Source organism: Myxocyprinus asiaticus, chromosome 1, assembly GCF_019703515.2.
Source record: "Myxocyprinus asiaticus isolate MX2 ecotype Aquarium Trade chromosome 1, UBuf_Myxa_2, whole genome shotgun sequence".
In the NCBI taxonomy this organism is placed as follows: domain Eukaryota; kingdom Metazoa; phylum Chordata; class Actinopteri; order Cypriniformes; family Catostomidae; genus Myxocyprinus; species Myxocyprinus asiaticus.
This window is the reverse complement of record NC_059344.1, coordinates 32,477,505-32,501,673: the sequence shown is the minus strand read 5'-3', so window position 1 is coordinate 32,501,673 and position 24,169 is coordinate 32,477,505. Positions and strand designations below refer to the sequence as shown.

General features: G+C 39.5%; 1 protein-coding gene across 2 annotated transcripts in view; it reads right to left on the bottom strand.

Moving 5' to 3' along the window:
- LOC127445681 (DNA-binding protein RFX7-like) overlaps nucleotides 1–24,169 on the bottom strand; it is a 60,771-nt gene that overhangs the window by 17,573 nt on the left and 19,029 nt on the right. The window contains exons 2-4 of one of the 2 annotated variants that reach the window (XM_051705908.1): nucleotides 21,176–21,209; nucleotides 4,779–4,864; nucleotides 4,310–4,432 (exon numbers count right to left, since the gene is read on the bottom strand). In XM_051705908.1, the coding sequence (XP_051561868.1) occupies nucleotides 4,310–4,432; nucleotides 4,779–4,864; nucleotides 21,176–21,209 (243 nt within the window). The remainder of the gene's footprint in view (nucleotides 1–4,309; nucleotides 4,433–4,778; nucleotides 4,865–21,175; nucleotides 21,210–24,169) is intronic. The other variant, XM_051705913.1, reaches the window with a different exon arrangement.

The following is a 24,169-nucleotide window of genomic DNA, read 5'->3' as shown; positions in this document are numbered from 1 at the left end:
TGCAGAAAATGACAACTGGTCAAAATAACAAAAAAGATGCTATGTTTTCAAACATCGAATAATGCAAAGAAAACAAGTTCATATTCATTTTTAAATAACACAATACTAATGTTTTAACTTAGGAAAAGTTCAGAAATCAATATTTGGTGGAAGAACCCTGATTTTCAATCACAGCTTTCATGCATCTTGGCATGCTCTCTACCAGTCTTTCACATTGCTGTTGGGTGACTTTATGCCACTCCTGGCACAAAAATTCAAGCAGGAATTCAACAGACACTGGAATGAAATGGCTGCCATATATGCAGAGATGCTGATTTAAGAAAAATTTGGAGTGGTCTCTTAATTTTTTCCAGAGCTGTACGTGAGAATAAACTCCCAGTCAGCATATGATGTGGCTTGTGATCTCTTACGCGTCAACCATTAGAGACAACACCTTGCAACAGCACCAGCTTTGTGCACAGCAACAAGATTTTTCTGCGTACGGCAAATGTGGTTTACAGTGAGTGGTAGTTCGGGACAATATTTAATAACATTTAAGCCAAATATGCAGTGTGATACCAACTGTTATTCTGGCTAAAACGATTAAGGCAGTACAGAAGACGGCACGGGTTGGCCAATCAGATGAAAGGGGTATGGCAGTGGCGCCCAAATATGCCAATCTAATTTTTTATTTATTTTTAACAGTAAACAAAAAAGAAACATTTAAATAAATTCTCATTTTCCGTTTCTTAAACATAAATATAAAAACGTAAAAAACTGAACTGTTTTTCCCACATGGAACGCCTCCCTCCATTTTTTAACCTGCTACTACTGACGCCAAAAGGGGATTCATGGGAAAACCAGGTCTCATTAATATTCATAAACTCATTACCATAGCTATTCTTACCTGTTAAAATTGTATTTCTAGATATCGATAATATTTGTACTAGTTAAAATCACATTTAAGATATCAGTAATTATATTTTCACTAGTTGCAAAGGTTATTTTAGATATCAAGGCAATAATTGTTACAAGTAGAGCTCCCTTTACTGATATCAATAATTCCATTGTTCCTAGTAAAATGTTCATACTTGATATCAACAATTGAATTACAACTAGGGAAAATGGTCATTTTTGATGTCAGTAAATGAATTTCAACATGTTACATTTGGTAATTCTGATATTCTGGAAGTGGATTTCAGATATCAATAATTTGGAGTGTATTTAATGATATCTAAAAAGTATTTCTTACTAGTAACAATTACATCACAGATATCAGAAATTAAAATAACCACTATTGAAAACCGAATTACTGATATCAAAAATTAGCATTTTTATTAGTTGAAATTCAGTTGTGTTGGGCCTCATGTATTCAGATAGAAGACAAAGGCAGGCCTAACACAGTCGTAAAACCTAACTGAGGTCCACACACTCCGTCATAAATCTTACTGATAAAAATTGTGCCAAAATCAAATAAAGGGAGTCCAAAACAGACTACAAATCCCATGAAGCCTTGCTCACTAAAGGATCGAACTCTCAACTCCTATTGAATGAGGCACCCGACAGAACGTCCCTCAACCATGACATCATCAGGAGTAGAAATACTGCTAATCATTGCTGCTAATTATACTCAAGGTATTACTGTAATGTACTGTTATCACAAATGAGATCTGCTGTGTTGTAGTCCAACCACATTGGACTGTTGTGTATTTCCGCCATCGCGGGTGAGACAGGCAAACTGAGTTTATCCATTAAAGAACCAAAGACCGCGGGACGGTTTACGAGCCGTCCACCGTGTCTCTGAGTGATAAACTAACAGCTGCTTTCTCTCCCACGATCGCGAATCCGGCTTTGGTGCCGCCACTTTACTCTCTCTCTCGTACTAACCACACAGACACACACGTGACCCCTCACAAACATTCTCACACACACTTTTGGCTAGTAGATAGCTTCGTGATAAAGCTCAGCTTTGTCCCTAAGCTATCGTACAAGCGGATACACACGGTAAACGGGCAGACACCATTGACCGGCTTCTCTCCACCCACATTCGCGGCCATATTCTCTGGCTGAAAATCTCGCGTGATGTACTCTCCACGAGAGTCACGTCTGCCATTTTGTGCGCGTCCCTCCTTACAGACACACACACACACACATTCTCTCTCTCTCTCACACACACACACACACATCTACCTTCCTCTCATGTGTCATAGGCTTATTTTAGTTACCATATCTAATCATGTCTCTGTTTAGTTTGTAGTTGTAAGTCGGAAGTTTATTGACTGCTTTGTATTAATTATTAATTGATATTACTGCATAAATAAACTTTGTTATATTTCAAAGAGAAGTGTTTTGGTTTGTTTTGCATACACCTGTGTCAAATGCTGATGGGATGTCAGTGCTCGGATTCAAACCTTCATTCATTGTTTCTTTTCGAAAATCGATATTCTTCGGATGTCGATTTTCCTAAGAAAACAATCTAATATTGAGACTGTTATACTATCTGGTTTTAGTCCCTGATTCCAGGGTGGTGCCCCGGCGATATTAATCCTCATTAATATTCTATTAGTTTTTGATAATTGATTATTATCTTTGATGATTGTTGAATTTGAAGGATCGATAAGCTAGTGTTAATTTTAATCAATGTTTCATCTATGTTAATAATTAATGATTATCTTTGATAACTGTTGATTTAAAGGATTAAAAAAAGCTAACACTGATTCTCATCGCACTACATTTAATGGTGCGCCATGTGAGGTTTTAATGAGATAAATTCTATTATTTAATTTAAATATTAATTAATGACTGAAGAAATAATAATTAATTATTTCTGATAGTAAAACTGATCTAAACAACCAGTAGAACCTACAATTGTTGATATCAAAAATTGGCATTTTTCACTTTTAGAAATTACATTCTTGATACCAAAAATTACATTTTTACTTGTAAGAAAAGAATTGTTGATAGGTGAAATTGGAATTTCAACTAGTAAGAAACATATTTTTGATATCAATAATTGCATTTTGAATAGGAGTGAATGACATATGTGTGTAATGTTACTAGGGAAAATTCAATTATAGATATCAACAATTGGCATTTCCACTAGTGAAAATTACATTCTTGATATCAAGAATTATAATTTTAACTAGTGAAAACTGAATTGTTGATATCAACAATTCATATCCTGTGAATGAATAAAAGCTAAAACGGCTTCCCATATTTAGAGCCTTAAGCAGCATTCTTGAAATAAACGGCTTTCAGGTGTCCATGTAAAGTGGTCACTAACTTGTCAAACTCAATGGAACATTTCTATAGTTAATGTAAAACTACACCAGTAGTTACTTTGCAAGGACACCTATGTGAAACTGAGGGGAACTGACTTCACTACATCCACTCAAAATGACCTTGAAACCAGTTAAAAATAATTGTAAAAACGGCTAAGTGAAGTGAAATTAGTTCTGAGTAAAGGTATAGCATTTTATTTGCATGCAAATGATACCTGATTTGATATTTTGTTATCTAACACAGTAACATTCATAATTTGTTTTCAGTGTGACAAAAGTGTCCAAATACTTTTACAGGCCATTGTGTGTCCTGCTATCACAAAAACTATATCTCCAGCCAGACATGTCCACAAGTCTCTGGCGTGGAGTCCAAGTCAAGTCTCTAGTCTTTTGTGATGTGTCCTAGTCAAGTCTCAAATCCCTTTTTGTAGTGGTTTAGTAATAGTTTTCTATATGCTACAGCAGGGCTGCTCGATTATGACAAAAATGATAATGGCTGATTATTGCCCTTAATATTGTACACACAATTATTCATGATTAACAGAAGTTTCATGAAATACTTGTTTGTTCAAATTCATGCCATTTACTTTTTGTGGGCTACACATCCAAAATCCAAAAGCTGAGAACTGTTAGGCTTCATTACTTTAGTGCTGTTTTATACATCGGTAAATGAACTTTATATAAGCCTTCTTAGAAGCATGACAAAAAAAAATTTTTTTTATAAATTGTGCACAAAAATTGAGCAATGCAACAATATTATAACTCTCCCATTACAATCACTAAAGCACAGAGTTCTGCACTTGCACAAATGCTCTCAATATATTGTAAATGAAGCTGTCTATACGGCACAATAAATGAATAAACAATGAACCACTTATTTACACTGAGTCTATACCTTGATGATTATCCAAAACTAAGCTTGCAAACAATAGTATTTAAAATAATGATTCAGTGCAATAACACTTTCACTCTATTGTGAATAATGACCTCTGTAAGTTGGTTGAGTTTTAATTTAGGAAGAGCAAGATGCCACAGTATTCCCAACTCACTTGTACTCATCAAAGACTTCCTGTTTAGGCAGCGAGGTTTCGGGATGCTCCTGAAGGTGGTTACGAATCCAGCTAAATGCGTGCATCTGCTGGGCACGACTTGATGACATGGAGCTCTGCTCACTGAAGGAAGAGAATACAATGAAAGACAAGTACAATTTTAATTAATGTCAAGAGTTTTTAGAAACAGATATTGTTTGATGGCTGTATACCATTAGCTACACCTCAAATCCATAAACCATAATGACCATACTGCTCAACAAACAGCTGCTATTTATATACATGCAGTGTCACTTGCCATCACATTAACAGCAATACAAAAGAGTGAAAAACAGAACTGCAATCTATTAATAGGCAATTAATTAGATTTGCTTGGTGCAGTTTAGCACAACACAAAAAGAAGAAAAAAAAAAAACAACAACAAAAAAATAAACAGAAGCTAAAGCAGAAAAAAAAAAAAAACACTGACCTTTTCTCATTGCCACTGCTGGGTCCAGAAGGCAACTTGAGATAGAGGTAGAGTTTTTCAATGTCTGTAAGCTTCTCCACATCTTGCTGCAAGGCAACAGACACACAGATGATGTTTTTTGTTTTTTTTTTCTCCCCTTTTCTCCCCAGTTTTGGCATGCCCAATTCCCAATGCGCTCCAAGTCCTCGTGGTGGCGTAGTGACTCGCCTCAATCCGGGTGGCGGAGGATGAATCCCAGTTGCCTCTGTGTCTGAGACAGCCAGTCCGCGCATCTTATCATGTGGCTTGTTGAGCGTGTTACCGTGGAGACAGAGCGCATGTGGAGGCTTCACGCTATTCTCCACGGAATCCACGCACAACTCACCACACGCCCCACCGAGAGCGAGTACCACATTATACCGACCACGAGGTGGTTACCCCATGTGACTCTACCCTCCCTAGCAACCAGGCCAATTTGGTTGCTTAGGAGACCTGGCTGGAGCCACTCAGCATGCCCTGGATTCAAACTCACGACTCCAGGGGTGGTAGTCAGCATCTTTACTCGCTGAGCTACCCAGGCCCAACACAGATGATGTTTGATAAATATTAAGCAGTTAAAATCCCATACTTCAAGAGTGTGAAATGTCAAGCTTCTCTTGTCCTTATGCGCCTCGTTAAGCATATTCCAACTACACTTTCTTAAAAACTAAAAAGTTACTTTGTGTAATTTTTGGCACCAAACAGAATTGCAAACATAGACCACGTTTAAACTTGGTATTAAGATGCGTTTTGGGCGATCCAGTCAAAAGTGGACAAGCGAGAAACATCACGGTTTACACCTGGATGTAATATGCATCTCTTTTGGCCACTTGTGTTCAGTTTTTAAGCACAAAAATAAAAGAATAAACCACAAAATAGTCAAAGAAAAATAAGAATAAAATGGTGCAATGTTTCTCAAAATTAGGCCTGTCGTGATTATTAAATAATCATCTGATTGCAATTAGTTGATCCAACCTTGATTATTCAGCATGCTGAAGTAGTTCCGTGAAGTTCTTGTGTACATGCATTTTCCATTTCAAATTTTCCGGATCTGACAGTTTTTGAATTTTCAAGCCCCACAGAACAGCAAAGTTTAAACTTTTGTTTTAGCGCATTGGTTGACTGACAGGTTAGTAGTCAGCGCTTTGCCACCGTTCGAACACATTCGAACAGCTGATCATTTACACTACGGGTCTAATGTGATTATATGCATTTTGACCAGCTCCAAACATGGTTAAAGTGAACAAATCATAAAATGTTTTGGACCTGGTTTTAGCGTTATCCCATTTCAAACGGGTCATCCAAAACGCATCTTGATACCAGGTGAAAAACGGGTCCATAATGATTGTTTCCAAACAGGTTTCCCAAACAGCCCTGCCTGCCCCAGTCTTCCATTGCTCAAGTCAAACACGTAGTCTTCCATGCTTGTGATAAAAAACAAAAAAACAAAAAACATTTATTTACCTTGAAGCAAATCGTTATGTCCTTATGATGTTATAAATAATGGTTCCCGTCACATGACCTATCCAGTCACAACTAACCACCAGTTATCCAGCAGCAACAGAGTAGTAAACAAATGTGAATTCTTTCCCTTTCCACAACACAATCATACAGACAGACATGCACATGAATTAAAGAAGTGATCATCTTATTCTGATATTTAGGTCTCTCTTACAGTGGCAGATCTGAAGCATGTTGTTCAGTGTAAGTGTAGTAAGAGAGAACTGAACAGTTCTTCAAGGAGAATATGTCAGATGTTCGGGTGAGGAAGACCTGATTTAAATTCTACATAAATAGAGAGCAGCAGATACCAGTCTCTCTCTCCAGGCACTGCTCGTTGTCATCACTTACACTCTCTTTCTCACTTAAAAACATGTGCTTAATCTAGGGTTGGATTGATACCAAAATGTTGGCTTTGGTACCATACAAGCCTCGGGTATCTCAAAATCAATACAAAATCGGTATCTTAGGCAACAAAATAACAGCCTCAGGAATGTCAATGAATGTAAAAAAAAAAATGAAAATGTGAATAATTTGTCATCATCTAATAATTGCTTTATAGTTAACTTTATATTGTTAATGGTTAAACACATTCAGTTCATTTTTAAAGCCAAACCAAAAGGAATTGCAAAATTAACATTCCTTTCAAACTGCTTTCTGAATAATTCCTTCACGTGCCATTGGTCGAACTAACACATAGTGTCATCCCAAACTCATGCCATTGGTTGAGCCAATGTTGTGTCAGGCTGGACGGGTTGCTCAAACTAAAAACAGAAGAATGTTAAAAGTGCCACAGACATTTGGGGGCCTGGGTAGCTCAGTGAGTAAAGAAGCTGACTACCACCCCTGGAGTCGTGAGTTTGAATCCAGGGTGTGCTGAGTGACTCCAGCCAGGTCTCCTAAGCAACCAAATTGGCTCGGTTGCTAGGGAGGGTAGAGTCATGTTGGGGTAACTTCCTTGTGGTCCTATAATGTGGTTTGCTCTCGGTGGGGCACGTGGTGAGTTGTGCGTGGATGCCGTGGAGAACAGTGTGAAGCCTCCACATGTGCTATGTCTCCGCAGTAACGTGCTCAACAAGCCATGTGATAAGATGCGCAGATTGATGGTCTCAGATGCGGTGGCAACTGAGATTCATCCTCCGCCACCCGGATTGAGTCACTACGCCACCATGAGGTCTTTGCGCATTGGGAATTGGGCATGCCAAATTGGGGAGAAAAAGGGGAGGGAAAAAAAAAAGTGCCACAGACAGGGCTCGACATTAATGCCTGTCCGGGACAAGTGTATTTTTGATGGAGCAAGTGAAAGAGAATTTTACTTGCCCGACCAGCCAAGTAGCCTGATTAAAACGTCATTAACGAAAAAATAACCGGCTATATTTGTGATACAGACTAGGCCTGTGTAACTTATTACCAAGTTCATATTTTTACTCTGTTAAACATGATCTAGAGTGCGTAGGATGTTGCAAAGTGTGGAAGCCAGAGGTGTTTTTGATTGTGGCGGTTAGAACTAGCAGTCGCAGAAACAACAATGACCAATCAGATTCGACATAAACTCAGGCAGTGGCAGCGAGCTGCGTAGTTTAAATTTTCTAATTAGCGAGCGATCAAGTAATAGGCAGCAATGTTACTCAAGCCTTCACAGCCCGGCCAAGTGCCTGGTAAAATGGCAAAACCCCAAGAGAGAACCACTGCATAGAACACAGCAGATTACGAATCTAAAAGGAAGAGGAAATTGATCCCTACCTGGAAAGATTAATTTGACTGGATGCGGGTTGAGGAAGACAAAGTGATGTTCTGCAGTCTGTCAGATGCATCTCAACATGGCTGACAAGTAAGTTACTATCCCATTAATTTAATTTGTGTAGACTAGCTGACTGACAAGACTAGACTATGTTCTCAATTTAGAAAATAAGTGGCTAACTGACAATTGAGATAGAAATAAGACGTTTACTGTAGCTAACATTATTAATCATATTAAAACTGTGGCAGCTAGCTGGCTAAAACTGCCCAGTTACATGTTTCTGAGCTTAGGGCACAGGCCTTTATACGCTAGGTTAAACCGCCTTTCTGCACTGTGATCTTAATATGTTCCCTACTAGCAAAAAATTATGGCAATGAAGGCTTGACTTTATTTGACTACCGTATGTAACATAATATAACTACCATATGACAATAGCCTCCTCCCCTACCCAGCGCAGTTTACATTTCTGTTGCAGAAAATCAAGCTGATTGCATAGGTATACTATAAATATGTCCTTTTTCACAAGCAAATGACCAATTAACTTGTCCAAAGGACAAGCACATGACTATGCTTAATGTTGAGCCCTGCACAGAGCTGCAGTATTTCCACTTTTCTGGGAAATCAACCTACTAAATATTTACTTATAACTGTATGTTTCTGCATATTAAGATGGTATAGGAGAAAATATCTGAACATCAAAAAAATTCAGCTTTAAAAGGGTTCACCCAAAAATGAAAATTCTCTCATCATTTACTCACTCTCATGCCATCCCAGATGTGAATGACTTTCTTCTGCAGAACACAAAGATTTTTAGAAGAATATTTCAGCTCTGTAGGTTCATACAATGCAAGTGAATTAGTGCCACCATTTTTAAGCACCATTTTTAAGCACATAAAGTCAGCATAAAAGTAATCCATTTGACTCCAGTGGTTAAATCCATATCTTCAGAAGTGATATGATAGGTCTGGGTGAGAAACAGATCAATATTTAAGTCAGTTTTTACCATAAACTCTCCTCCCTGCCCAGTAGGTGGCGATATGCACAAAGAATGAGAATCACCAAAAGCAAAAGACTAATATAAAAGTGAAAGTGGAGCATGATAGTAAAAAAGGACTTAAATATTAACCTATTTCTCAACCACACCTATAATATCACTTCAGAAGATATAGATTTAACCACTGGAGTCTTATGGATTACTTTTATGCAGTAGTTATGTGAATTTTAGAGCTTCAAAATTTTGCCACCTATTCACTTGCATTGTTTGGACCTACAGAGCTGAAATATTCTTCTAAAAATCTTTGTTTGTGTTCTGCAGAAGAAAGAAAGTCATACACATCTGGGATGGCATGAGGGTGAGTAAATGATTTAGATCATTTTTGGTGAACTAATCCTTTAAGGAAAGAAAATTAAACTTATAAGTGTTGTGTTCTGCAATTCAAGGTGCATATCTGTGACAGTGCACACACACATTATATGTTTCTTAGCATCAAATCAGCATGTGAAATGCAAACTTTAAACTTAACGAAAATCTGCAATACTTAAAACAAAATATAAACTTTCCCCAACACTTTACTTCACATTACATGACCTGAACTGCTGAACTGTGCTGAACGTCTGGGTCAGGTACTGAAATTTGCAAAATGATATTGTACCATTAGGGGTGGGTGATATGACCAAAATCTTATATCACGATATCACAAATTTTATCACTATAACAAAATATATCATGTTATATTTAAATTTTTCAAAACTCAGTAGAATTCAAATAGGTCACACAAGTTTTGAGGTTTGTGCCGCGATAGAGAGAAACCGGATTGAGTAGAGCCAGTGATTCTCCTGTCTGTAGAGCACAATCTGGAAGCCTACCGCGTATGTGTGACGTGAACAGAATGAGGTGCACATTTCTTGCCATGTGGTGGGGATTTTGGGTTATCGCGATAAAGACGATAATCCAAAATGTATACTGGTTGCCAAATTTCACCCGGTTTATCATGTATACCGGTATATCGCCCACCCCTATGTACCGTGGTACTTTTTTTTACAGTATACTCCGCAACCCTACTGTGGCAGCGGGGGTGTGGTCAAGTGTTCATCTGGAGAGAAAGTGGCAAGGGTGCACACACCTGAGCGCTATAATGTCTAACACCTGTTTCTGACTGCAGTAAGCACTGGGAAGAGCAAGAAAAGGGGCCACGCCAGAGATGAAGAGAGAACTACCAGACAGAAAGAGACTGTGTTGAACTATTATCTAAAGAGTGATAGCTTTTCAGCATAATTTTAGATTGTTTATTAAAGTCATACCCTTGAGTTGAAGTCCCAAGTTTCCCATGTCCTCCTTCCCCTCTCAACCTTGAACCGTTACACTGGGGCCGAAAGTCGGCAGAATTGGAGGAAATACACTGGCATGGAGTCCTCGAAGTTGGTGGAAGTCATCAAGTCCCTTGCCAGTATGCACCATGCGCAACATCAGGCCCTGCTTGAGCTATGCCAGGACCAGGATCACCAATTCCAGGAGGTGCTCCAAGGTCAAGCAGTGGACCAGCATGTGATCCGGAGCCTACTGCACCAGGAGAAGGGACCGGCCATGACCCCGGACCCAGCAGCCCCCATGCATCCGGTTGCCCTCATCAAAATGAGAGCAGAAGATGATCCCGAGGCCTTCTTGGATCTGTTTGAGAGAACAGCCGAGATCTGGGGCTGGCCGCTAGCTGCGGTGTGCGGGCGTAATGCCTGGGCCGGCCTGCTGGAGTTGCGGAGATCCAGGGCACTTCCGGGACTAATGCCCAGTGATGGAGCAGGGAACTGTGGTCCGGGTCCCCAACACTCCACAGGCTGCCCCCGATCGAGCCGGAATACCGGTGAGTGTCAAGGGGAGTACACATCAAGACTTGGTGTATACGGGCTGCAACCAGACCACTATACACCAATGTTTGCTTCAAGACAAGACTTTGGGCACAAGCAAAAGGGTGAGGGTGAGGTGTGTGCATGGGGATATTCACAATTATCCTGTAGTGACACTAACTAAATTTCGGGGACAAAAGCATAGAGTGGAGGCTACGGTTCGTTCCCGCCTTACCCATCCACTAATTTTGGGAACTAATTGGCTGGAATTTAAAAATATATTAAAGGGAATATGTGTGGATGGGTCCTGCGATAATGTTGTTAGATGTGAAATGTGCGATGCCTTGGCAGGGGAGGCAGAGCCGGGCAGTCTTCGTCGGCTCTACGTCAGGATGACGTAAGGGAGGGGGAGGCTTCGGACCCGTCTAGAGCAGTCGAGAGACGAAACCCTTAAGCATACCCTTGACAAGTTAAAGTTATTGATGATCAACGACTCCAACCAAACATCGCACTTTCATATCCATATTTCGTAACTATAAAAGAGTGGTTGTGTCGAGTGATGCAGGATGCTCAAACAAAAGAAGATACAACCCAACTGTTAATACTGCGGAGCCGTCGGGAAATGTCATTCCAGACGGCTCATTATAATCCAATGGTGGGTCACTTAGGGCAGGAAAAGACACTGATCCAACTTATGGCTCGTTTCTATTGGCCTGGCATTCACGGGGATGTTCGCAGGTGGTGTGTAGCATGCCATGAATGTCAGCACCATTGCTCCCCCTTCCGTTAATCGAGGTCCCCTTCGAAAGAATTGGCATGGACCTCGTCGGGCCATTAGAGTGGACAGCATGTGGACATCGCTTTGTATTTGTTCATTGTGTTGAACTATGATCTAAAGAGTGTTATGCTGAGAAGCTATTTTTAGTTTGTTTATTAAAGTCATACCTTTGAGCTGAAGTCCCAAATTTTCTGTGTCCTCCTTCCCCTCCCAACCTTGAACTGTTACACCTACATTAAACACTTAAACATTCCCCTTTTCAAAAGCACTGCAAACATAGGTTTGTTAGAGATTTGAGAACAGAACACCACAATCACTATGAACTCCATGGTACAGTAAAACTCCTAGGCCTTTACTCAAAAAAAACTGTGCAGTATCTATGCAGGAGGCTGAAACCTGCAGTGTTGTGGCCAGCGAATTAAAATAAACCGACTTCAATAGGATTGTATGGCACAGCCCCAAACAGGAAGTCATCCAAGGTAAAAAGAATTCGAAGAATACCTAATCCCTCAGCGATCAGAGCAGGCGGCAAAACTAGCGTAAACAAGCCTTTGTTTTCATGGTGTCTGCCTGTGAGAGCAATGGAGGTAGGTATTTTCAAAAGTCCCACTACACCAAAACATCACACCACTACACCAACATTTCCAATGTGTCCAAATTAAATCCTCAGTGAAGATGAGATATTAACTGAGCAGACAAAGTAAACAATATCAGCATACACAACAATACACACACACACACACAGCTCATGAAACTAATGGTTTGTAATGATTAGACTGCGGGGAAATGCTGAACTCAAATGCTCCCGCCACCTAAATATCTCATCACCAGTGATGGTATCGTCACACTCTGCCTCTTCTTCTTCCGCCCTCCCCATTCCTTTGGATTCTAAGAACAGTTGCATCTCTCTCTGTTTTTTCTATTCGTCTCTCTGTTTTTTCTATTCGTCTCTTCGTTGCCAAGGGAATGATGGCTAGTGAATTGCTAAAGTTATCAGTCACTGAGTGCCATTAGCATTAACATTGGAGAGGGGCAAGGAAAGCAAGTAAAAATGGCTCTAAGAATGCAGACGTCTCGGAGCCAAGTGGACATCCCAATTTAAGAGAGGATTAGGCGTGGCGTTCAAGGGTGGAAACTTTTATACATACAAAACAAACAAATCCACTGCAGGAGCCAAGATGTTTGTAAATGCATATTCAGGGACTGAGCTGCCTATACAGTCTTTGACAGAGAAAGAAAGGCTCTTGGATGCCTGAATAACATAGTTTAGAGCAATAAGCCATGAGAGGCTATTACAGTGATTTTACCACAGATAAGAGGTGTTCTTGGGCACAATGCAAATACTATAAACAATTCTTCTGCCGAGTAATATAGTGATCTGTTATCTTAACTGTAACACAGCAGCTTGGCGTATTACAGGAATGGTTCACCCAAAAATGAACATTCTGTCATAATATACTTACCCTCAGCTTGTGTTGTTTTTAAAGCTAAACAAAGGCTGTTTACACTGTCACAAAAAAAAAAAAAAAAAAAAAAAAAATAATATATATATATATATATATATATATATATATATATATATATATATATATATTTTATTTTATTATTTTTTTTTACTCACATCTGACACAGATCGGAAATTGTTGCACACGTGTATACAGAAGAATCCACATGAGATCTGATTTTTTCACATCTGATCTGAGCCACTCCCAAATGTGGTTTTAAATCAGATACATATACGATATCTGGACATCCAACCTACACTGGTGGCCAAAAGTTTGGAATAATGTACAGATTCTGCTGTTTCGGAAGGAAATTGGTACTTTAATTCACCAAAGTGGCATTCAGCTGATCACAAAGTATAGTCAGGACATTACTGATGTAAAAAACAGCACCATCACTATATGAAAAAAGTCATTTTTGATCAAATCTAGACAGGCCCATTTCCAGTAGCCATCACTCCAACACATCCTTGAGTAATCATGCTAAATTGCTAACTGGTACTAGAAAATCACTTGCCATTATATCAAACACAGTTGAAAGCTATTTGTTTTATTAAATGAAGCTTAACATTGTCTTTGTGTTTGTTTTTGAGTTTCCACAGTATGCAATAGACTGGCATGTCTTACGGTCAATATTAGGTCAGAAATGGCAAAAAACAAACAGCTTTCTCTAGAAACTCGTCAGTCAATCATTGTTTTGAGGAATGAAGACTATACAATTCTTGAAACTGCCAAAAAAACTGAAGATTTCATACAAAGGTGTACGCTACAGTCTTCAGAGACAAAGGACAACTGGCTCTAACAAGGACAGAAAGAGATGTGGAAGGCCAGATGTACAACTAAACAAGAGGATAAGTACATCAGAGTCTCTAGTTTGAGAAATAAATGCCTCATGTCCTCAGCTGACAGCTTCATTGAATTATACTCACTCAACACCAGTTTCATGTACAAGAGTAAAGAGAAGACTCAGGGGTACAGGCCTTATGGGAAGAATTGCAAAGAAAAAGCCACTTTTGAAACAGAAAAACAAAAAGAAAAGGCTAGAGTAATAATACTGGTATATACAGATAATTGGAAAAGAGTGTTATAGATCTTAACCCCATTGAGATTTTGTGGGATCAGCTAGACTGTAAGGTGCGTGAGAAGTGCCCGATAAGACAGCCAGATCTATGGCAAGTGCTACAGGAAGCGTGGGGTGAAATGTCACCTGAGTATCTGGACAAACTGACAGCTAGAATGCCAAGGATCTGCAAAGCTGTCATTGCTGCACATGGAGGATTTTTTGATGAGAACTCTTTGAAGTAGTTTAAGAAGTTTTTGTCAAATTGTAATAGTAATTTTTCACGTTATTAATGTCCTGACTATACATTGTGATCAGTTGAATGCCACTTTGGTGAATAAGTACCAATTTCTTTCCATAAGAGCAAAATCTGTACATTATTCCAAACTTTTGGCCGCCAGTGTACGTCTAAACACATATACAGGTGCATCTCAATAAATTAGAATGTCGTGGAAAAGTTCATTTATTTCAGTAATTCAACTCAAATTGTGAAACTCGTGTATTAAATAAATTCAGTGCACACAGACTGAAGTAGTTTAAGTCTTTGGTTCTTTTATTTGTGATGATTTTGGCTCACAAATAACAAAAACCCACCAATTCACTATCTCAAAAAATTAGAATACATCATAAGACCAATAGAAAAAACATTTTTAGTGAATTGTTGGTCTTCTGGAAAGTATGTTCATTTACTGTATATGTACTCAATACTTGGTAGGGGCTCCTTTTGCTTTAATTACTGCCTTAATTCGGCGTGGCATGGAGGTGATCAGTTTGTGGCACTGCTGAGGTGGTATGGAAGCCCAGGTTTCTTTGACAGTGGCCTTCAGCTCATCTGCATTTTTTGGTCTCTTGTTTCTCATTTTCCTCTTGACAATACCCCATAGATTCTCTATGGGGTTCAGGTCTGGTGAGTTTGCTGGCCAGTCAAGCACACCAACACCATGGTCATTTAACCAACTTTTGGTGCTTTTGGCAGTGTGGGCAGGTGCCAAATCCTGCTGGAAAATGAAATCAGCATCTTTAAAAAGCTGGTCAGCAGAAGGAAGCATGAAGTGCTCCAAAATTTCTTGGTAAACGGGTGCAGTGACTTTGGTTTTCAAAAAACACAATGGACCAACACCAGCAGATGACATTGCACCCCAAATCATCACAGACTGTGGAAACTTAACACTGGACTTCAAGCAACTTGGGCTATGAGCTTCTCCACCCTTCCTCCAGACTCTAGGACCTTGGTTTCCAAATGAAATACAAAACTTGCTCTCATCTGAAAAGAGGACTTTGGAACACTGGGCAACAGTCCAGTTCTTCTTCTCCTTAGCCCAGGTAAGACGCCTCTGACGTTGTCTGTGGTTCAGGAGTGGCTTAACAAGAGGAATACGACAACTGTAACCAAATTCCTTGACATGTCTGTGTGTGGTGGCTCTTGATGCCTTGACCCCAGCCTCAGTCCATTCCTTGTGAAGTTCACCCAAATTCTTGAATCGATTTTGCTTGACAATTGTAAGGCTGTGGTTCTCTCGGTTGGTTGTGCATCTTTTTCTTCCACACGTTTCCCTTCCACTCAACTTTCTGTTAACATGCTTGGATACAGCACTCTGTGAACAGCCAGCTTCTTTGGCAATGAATGTTTGTGGCTTACCCTCCTTGTGAAGGGTGTCAATGATTGTCTTCTGGACAACTGTCAGATCAGCAGTCTTCCCCATGATTGTGTAGCCTAGTGAACCAAACTGAGAGACCATTTTGAAGGCTCAGGAAACCTTTGCAGGTGTTTTGGGTTGATTAGCTGATTGGCATGTCACCATATTCTAATTTGTTGAGATAGTGAATTGGTGGGTTTTTGTTATTTGTGAGCCAAAATCATCACAATTAAAAGAACCAAAGACTTAAACTACTTCAGTCTGTGTGCACTGAATTTATTTAATACACGAGTTTCACAATTTGAGTTGAATTACTGAAATAAATGAACTTTTCCACAACATTCTAATTTATTGAGATGCACCTGTATCTGACATGGCGATGTCGTCAGGGATAGCTTGTCTTAACGCCGTGTCCTTTTGAAGGCGCTTGCACAAAAACTCAAAGTTTCTCTTGTTGAGGCGGAAATTTTGTACCCATTTGGTCCCACCACTCCTGACTTCTAATCAAGCCATATTCAGACGGGATTAGTTTATATGGGGACATTGGATAATGTAATTATTACCAGAGCTTCTCAGTCATTTAAAAAAAAAACAAAAAGAATTATCCCCTTTTCTCCCAATTTGGAATGCCCAATTCCCACTACTTAGTAGGTCCTCGTGGTGGTTGGGTTACTCACTTCAATCCGGGTGGCGGAGGACAAGTCTCAGTTGCCTCCGCTTCTGAGACAGTCAGTCTGCACTGTGGCTCGTTGTGTGTGACACCGCGGAGACTCCCACCATGTGGAGGCTCATGCTATTCTCCACGATCCACAGACAACTTACCACACGCCCCATTGAGAGCGAGAACCCCTAATCGCGACCACGAGGAGGTTACCCCATGTGACTCTACCCTCCCTAGCAACCGGGCCAATTCGGTTGCTTAGGAGAACTGGCTGGAGTCACTCTGGATTCGAACTCGTGACTCCAGGGGTGGTAGTCAGCGTCAAAACTCACTGAGCTACCCAGGCCCCCGCTTCTCAGTCATTTTAATCCTGTGCGAATTGGTCACGTCAGTAATTTTTTACTGACCTTTTTTACGGACTGCGCGTTCCCGCACCAGTAAAAAAAAAAAAAAAAAAAAAAAAAAAACACTTTTCACAGCTTGTTTTACCTACTATAAAATGCCCAGTAAAAATAACCCCTGGTAACCAGTGTGAATAGACATGTTGGTAAAAAGCCCGCAAATCTACACCTTCCAACCTTTGAGCCTTTTAAATATCACAGTTTCTTTTCTTCTTTTTTTTTTTCTAGGCTAGGCTACGGCTAGCCTAGGTCTGTGGGTAGTGCTGAGGCACTGCTGTGTATACTAGACATGCTTGAATACAGTTACTCATGCATTATTCAGAAGTACTGAACCCAAAAGCCCCATATTTTCTGATGAGCCTAAGAAATCTAGTAAGGACAGATGCTGGAAAAACAGAATGATATAGTGGTAACCCTGCCAATATATTGATAGAAAGCGTCACGGGTGACCCGAGTTCGAGTCATGGCTCAAGGTTCTTTCACAATTATGTTCCCCCTCACATCCACTGTTGATTCCTGTCACCCTCTCCACTTTCTTATCAAATAAAGGTGAAAACAAAATGGCAAAAAAAATATAACTTACAGGAATAGCTCACCCAAAAAATTTAAATGCAGTCATTATTTATTCACCCTTTTGTAACTCCAAACCCACATGTGCACATAGCACAAGAGTTCTTTACAATGAATTTGTCATAATGTAAAGCTTGATTTATACAATGAAAGAAACCAACCTTTTTTCTCCTGGATGAACTAAAGCACCCTAGGCGAACAAAACCGGCATTTATACTTTGCGCTGTGCCATTTTAAAATTAGTTTACTGAGGGTGACGTCACAGTGTTTAACGTATTGTACCAGCCACAGAAGTAATGGCAATAATGCAGGCCTTTCTCTCCGTGGATCAGTGCTTTTAGTGCTGCATCACTTTCTCCATGCATTTGTCATGGCCACACTGTCTTTTTGGAGTTTGTGTTGTGAATCATAAATAAAAAAATAAAAAAAAAGTGTCCTTCCAACACACTCTCACAGTGAAATCGTCAGGATTCGTACGACTTTTCTAAATTTGGCTAATTCGTATGATATCGTGCAACTGCACTCGTTTGAATTCCTACGAATTTCACTACAGCCAATGATGATGCTGGACATCGTTTCCATCTAATAAGCGACAATTACTTGCTTCTGTCACACACAACAGCTTCCTATCATGTTTACACACTCTACTGATTGGTTAAGTTTAGATAAGGTGTTTAGGTAAGGGTATAATATTAATAAGTATGTCCTTAATGCCTCGTGCACGGAACTCGCGCTTACTTCCCATTAGACATCCATAAATTTGCACGTGATGAAGTCGTACGAGTTTATGCGAACAAAATAGTGCGAGATCATACGAAATAGCCAACTCATAAATTATGTACGAATTTTCATGAGATAGGGTTGGTCCTTCTGCACAATTTTCATCTCTGAGAGACAGACTTCAAAGTTATTTCAGTTTAATAATCACACTAGGACATGTGATTTAAATTTTTGAGCTGAATTGATTTAAAAGTAAATAATAACTTGCATTCAAAATAAACTGATTGTAACGCTTCAGAAGGCTTGGAATATGGTGCACAAGTCGTATAAATTACCTTACTGTTTCTTTTTTTATTTTATTTTTTGTTGTCCTTTTCGAGCTTGACAGACCAGAGTCACTTTTCACTTACATTACAGCAAATAAACAATGTCAAGACTAACAAAAAATTTAATCAAGCCATATGTTAATATTTGGAGCAACATAAGAGTCAATACATAAATCATATTTTTGGGTGAACTATTCCTATATATAAAGATTACATCCTGCTACAGTCTGTTCGATTACAGATGTATTATAATTTGCTCAGATTTTTAATGAAAAGATTGATATATTCTGACAAAATGTTGAATATTGTTATGTAGCTCATTATCCCTCAGATAATTACAGAAAAAAATGCAGACTGACATGAATAGTAAAATGTAAATGTGGGGTAATAAGTGTTAAACAGCAGTGCTTTGTGGGATACTTCAATGGAATAAAAGTTTCATGAGAGGAGGCTGATGTAAGACACAGTGAGAGATGGCAACATCCTGCAGAGGTCAACAGGGGCAGTAGCGGTTTTAACCACCAAGCAAACCACGCAATTGCGTGGGGCCCCGGACAGGAAATCTCCACAAATAATGCTTGAGGGGTGATATAATGTTCTGAGTACACCTACGAATAAGCTGTTGTCTGCGGTCTCAGAACGGTTCACAAAGCCATCGGGTTTGGGTCAGTAGGACTTTTAGTTCGGGTTTGTAATTTATGAAAAAATATACAGGCCTTCCGAATTTGTTTCAGCCACGCGCTTTCACTCACACAGATATGCGCAAACGGATGAGTTAGGGGCCGTTCACATCGTAAGTTTTTTTTGCATGCGTCTGCTCTGTTTTCCTTTGTAAACACACGCAGGACGAACATCCTTGACTCCTGCACCGCGTCTCGCTGTTTCTTCAGTGTCTCACGCAGGACTGACACATTTCATGTGTCAAATTAAAAAGATTTCAGGTTTTAAAAACGCATGTTAAGGCACTTGCGTTCTGTTACAGTCAATTGTTTTTAGCGCAGGTGTTACAAAGATTTAACATTCGGAACAATTTCAGGTTGCAAAGAGGTGACTGTTGCAATGTTTAACATTATTTCAGATTGTTCTGCAACAAGTTTCAGCGCTTGATAAACAGCAATGTTTTTTTCCTTCTGCTCTAGTGTGCTGAGGGGCCGCTGTGCCTCATGTGTTTACTGTTACTGTTACGACTGTTGCCCATGATGCTTACATAAAATACAGCCTTTTGCAACATGGTGAACAATACACTGCAGCATCAGAATATAAGCTCCAGGTGAAAGTAAAGTAAATAAGACAGAAATATATTACTATTGTATACAACAAATCCTCAAAGTAATAATAATACTGTATCATATTATAATGACAAACTGGACAACAATAAATGCGTTACTGGTTGAAGTAGTTTTGCACACCCTATTCACAAAAAAAAATAAATAAATAAATAAAAAATTGATAAAAATATATGTAAATAAAATATATATTGCTTTTTTATCACTGTATTGTGGAAAAACTGGAAAAAATGCATTAATTATCTTGAACTAGAATTTTACTTCATTAAACATTTTGAATGTACTTGGCTACAACGGCTGATAGGATGAATTTAAAATTATGATTTAAAATACATTATGTAATTTTTTAAGCAAACATTTTCAAAATGGGGCCCGGGTTGGTCGGTTGCTTGGGGCCTCAAAATGGGGCCTCAGTTGGTCGGTTGCTTGGGGCCTGTTCAGGGCCACCCCTGAACAGGCGCATGCTACAGAGTGAGGGGAGAGAAGAAGACAGGGCACACTGGCTAAAGGCTTGCAAGTATTTTGTGTGACTCTACTTTGAGGGCCATTAACAGACCGCTGTCACTTCCTCTTCCCCTCTCACATCACGTCACACAACTCAACATCACCTGATGTGAACTTTCTTCGACACATCAGCCATGCACAAATAGTCCCTCATTTCTACAGCACTTTTTTTATATGTCAAAATAACAAATAGTTTGTAACCTCATGTGCTGCCACATGGCGTTCTAGAGTTTTTAAACTTTTGGCTTTCTAACTTCCTAGAAGACATGCAACAGTCACTTATGTTTAATAGACAGTTCAGATGGGGGTAGTGTATGATACCCTCATTTTAACATTAGATAAACACACTTCTCCATCAATGACTTGATCGCCAACCATGTTGTAACTTACAGGGAAGCAGAAGCCCACCCAAGTACCAGAGAGAAGAGACTTTTTTCAGGAGGGTGGGGCTGCCACCACTTTGGGATTATTTGTTATTAAGAACACACCACATGCAATGTCAACAATAGCCTTCTTGATTTAATGAAAAAAATAAAAGTATTGCTTACCATTTTAATGTACTATATTATTTGATTCAGAAATTGAAAATTGAATGTCTTGTACCAAATGATACAATGTGGTATGGTGCATTTTTACAAGCCTACTGTAATGCTGTGTATAATTATTAACCATAACACATTAGATGATAAAACGAATAAAGTTTTACTTATAATTAAAAAAGGGGGGGGGGGGGAGTCAAGTAAAAGAGTCCAGAACTCTAAAATCTGTTACATAATAGCCTACTGTATAATTCTAATGATCTTTATATTTCTCGGAAAACATATTCATTACTCATTGATATCTAATACTTACCAAAATGCAATCCACCTTTGATTGTACGGTTTTGCTGCAAAAAAAAAAAAAAAAAAAAAAAAAAAGGAGAAAGAAAAGGTATATCAGTATGATACAAGACAAGGGTAACTTGAGACACATTCATAAAGCAGGCTTTATTTATAAATCAGTGGCATTCAAAACATCTTTCCATCCACTACCCCACTCAGACCAATATATCCCCAAGAACACATGTGGTCATGCACAAAAAAAAGGTTCTTGCATTAATGTTCCATCATACTGAAGGTCTGTAAATAGTTCCACCAATCAGAATGTGACAACCATTGGGATGTTTGAGGGACTGGTATGAACCAGTATGGAATCTATATACAGGTATGGAACATTAGAGAGGGTATAATTTGAACTCAGGTCAATGTAAGGATGGTTTCCTTGTGATGCCTGTAAAATAATTTGGACCTTCAAAAGACACTGGATAGATTTTTTGAGAGTCATAGGTCAACCTGTATTAAGGGTGAGGTTTAAAAAATGACCCCTGCACACAAAGCACATGAATACGTGCATGCACACGCTTCTTAAATAATTCTGGCCCTGTTCTCTTTCATTTCCTTCAACACCATAAGAAAAGTCACACGGTGGGTGCACAATGAGACAGAGATCCAAACCAAAAGGTTAATTGGAGCAAAGACAACAGAGACCAGGATGTGTAGGTGTTCACTTCACAGTTTTTAGGCTTAACTGCTCTCTACCACTATAAAATCGACCACAGTACTTAAACATTAGAGTTGGGAATCAAGAACCGGTTCTAATTCTAACTCAGAGACTTTAATGTAATTACTAACTGGCTGCTCCTATAACAAGCTGTACTTAAAGGTGTACTCAGTAAATTTGTGGTGTATGTCATCTTTGATGTACACTGACACTTAGTGGTGTGTATGCAGCATCATTCAAACACAATAGTTTTCAGTTACCAATGCCATTGTAGAAATTCACTACTCGCAGACAGACTGGTTACTGGGATTAAGCAAAGAGTAGGCTATTCAGATGGTCATGTGATCCTAACATGACGGCCTGCATCAGGGGACCCTCTCCATATAGAATAAAACCGCTTTTAAGGTTGCTGATAGGGATGTCCAGCTAGTGATACAAGTATCGGAATCAGGTCTGATATTGCGCTCATGTACTTGCACTAGTGCTCGTAAAAATGTTCCGATACCAAAAACCGAGACCATCTAACATACAAATGTCATTCTGTAAACATTCAACACACAAATTAAAATGATGTTATGTCCTACTGTGATTATTAAACTGAAAAGACTGCGATTTAATTAGATGAATTTACACTGATGAGCCAAAACATTATGACCACCTACCTAAAATTATGTTGGTCATCCGTGTGCCGCCAAAACAGTGCCAACCCGCCAGGGCATGAACTCTACAAGACCCCTGAAGGTGTCCTGTGGTATCAGGCACCAACACATTAGCAGCAGAGTCCTGTAAGTTGCAAAGTGGAGCCAAGGTGGATCGGACTTGTTGGCCCAGCACATCCCACAGATGCTCAATCGGATTGAGATCTGGGGAATTCGGAGGCCAGGACAAGAACTCTTCATCATGTTCATCAAACCATTCCCGAACAATGTGTGCAATGTGGCAGGGCGCATTATCCTGCTGAAAGAGGCCACTGCCATCAAGGAATACCATTGCCATGAAGGGGTGTACCTGGTCTGCAACGATGTTTAGGTATGTGGAACGTGTCAAACTGACGTCCACTGGAATGGCCAGACCCAGGGTTTCTCAGCAGAACATTGCCCAGAGCATCACACTCCCTCCACCGGCTTGTCGTCTTCCCACAGTGCATCCTGATGCCATCACTTCCCCAGTTAAACAGCGCACACGTACACAGCCGTCCATGTGATATAAAAGAAAACGGGACTCACTGGACCAGGTGACCTTCTTCCACTGCTCCGATGCTCGCGTACCCATTGTAGGCACTTTCTACAATGGACAGGGGTCATCATGGGCACTCTGACCTGTCTGCAGCTACACAGTCCCAATACTCAACAGAGTACACATTCCTCCCGTAACCACCATAAAAATGTTCTGCGACTTGTGCCACAATAGACCTTCCATCGGTTCAGACCAGATGGGACAGCCTTCATTGCTCTCACGTTGTGTAAACGTAACAATGGATTTTGCTTCTGATGTTGGAGCAAATGGGTAAGTAAAATTATATTTGCCGTGGTCTCCCATTCATAGCTACCAAATTTTATCATGCAATCGTTTACTTATGCGTTCCAAAATTTGGAAGTGTGAAAAGGGTCTCAATAAGCATTAAAAGCATGCCAGCCAGCCAGGATTGACATAAAAAGACATAGATTTGAGGATCAGGTTATCCCTCTGACAAAACTTTCAAGACAGAGGTCTACCTTCTCAATTTCTGAAAATGTGCTGCCCTAAAACTATTTCCAAATTCTCAAAAGTAACCCATTTCATAAGTTAATCTCATGTCAGCTTTTGAACACTTTTGTCAAAACCTAATAACCTGCAAATAAGACTTACAGTACAATGCCCTGAGCTCAAATAAACAATTTTTGAGGTTAGCCAGCTAGATAACACCACCTTGGGGACATACTGTATATAAACTAACTGGTAAGACCTAAAAACATATTTACATGTCCAACGGATGTAATAACAATGCAGTACTAGCCCAAAATCCTCTTGCACTGGCCCTGGGCCATCCTTTCTGTCAATACCTTATCTTCAATTTGCCAATCACCAATGGTATACCACATAAACTGGCTTTTGTATAGGATGTCCAATCACACAAGAGTTTGTTTCAAGACTGTGACTTCCAAATCCAATATAAAACCTTTCAGGCTTATAAAAAAATCCAGGCTTATTCCACAGACCAAAGCCAAATAGCAAGTGCATTCTTAGAGAGTAAGTCTTACATCTGTTAACTGACCATCCCTATGAAAGAGTGAGAGGTGAGGGAACTAATGAACTGTTACTAGGTGA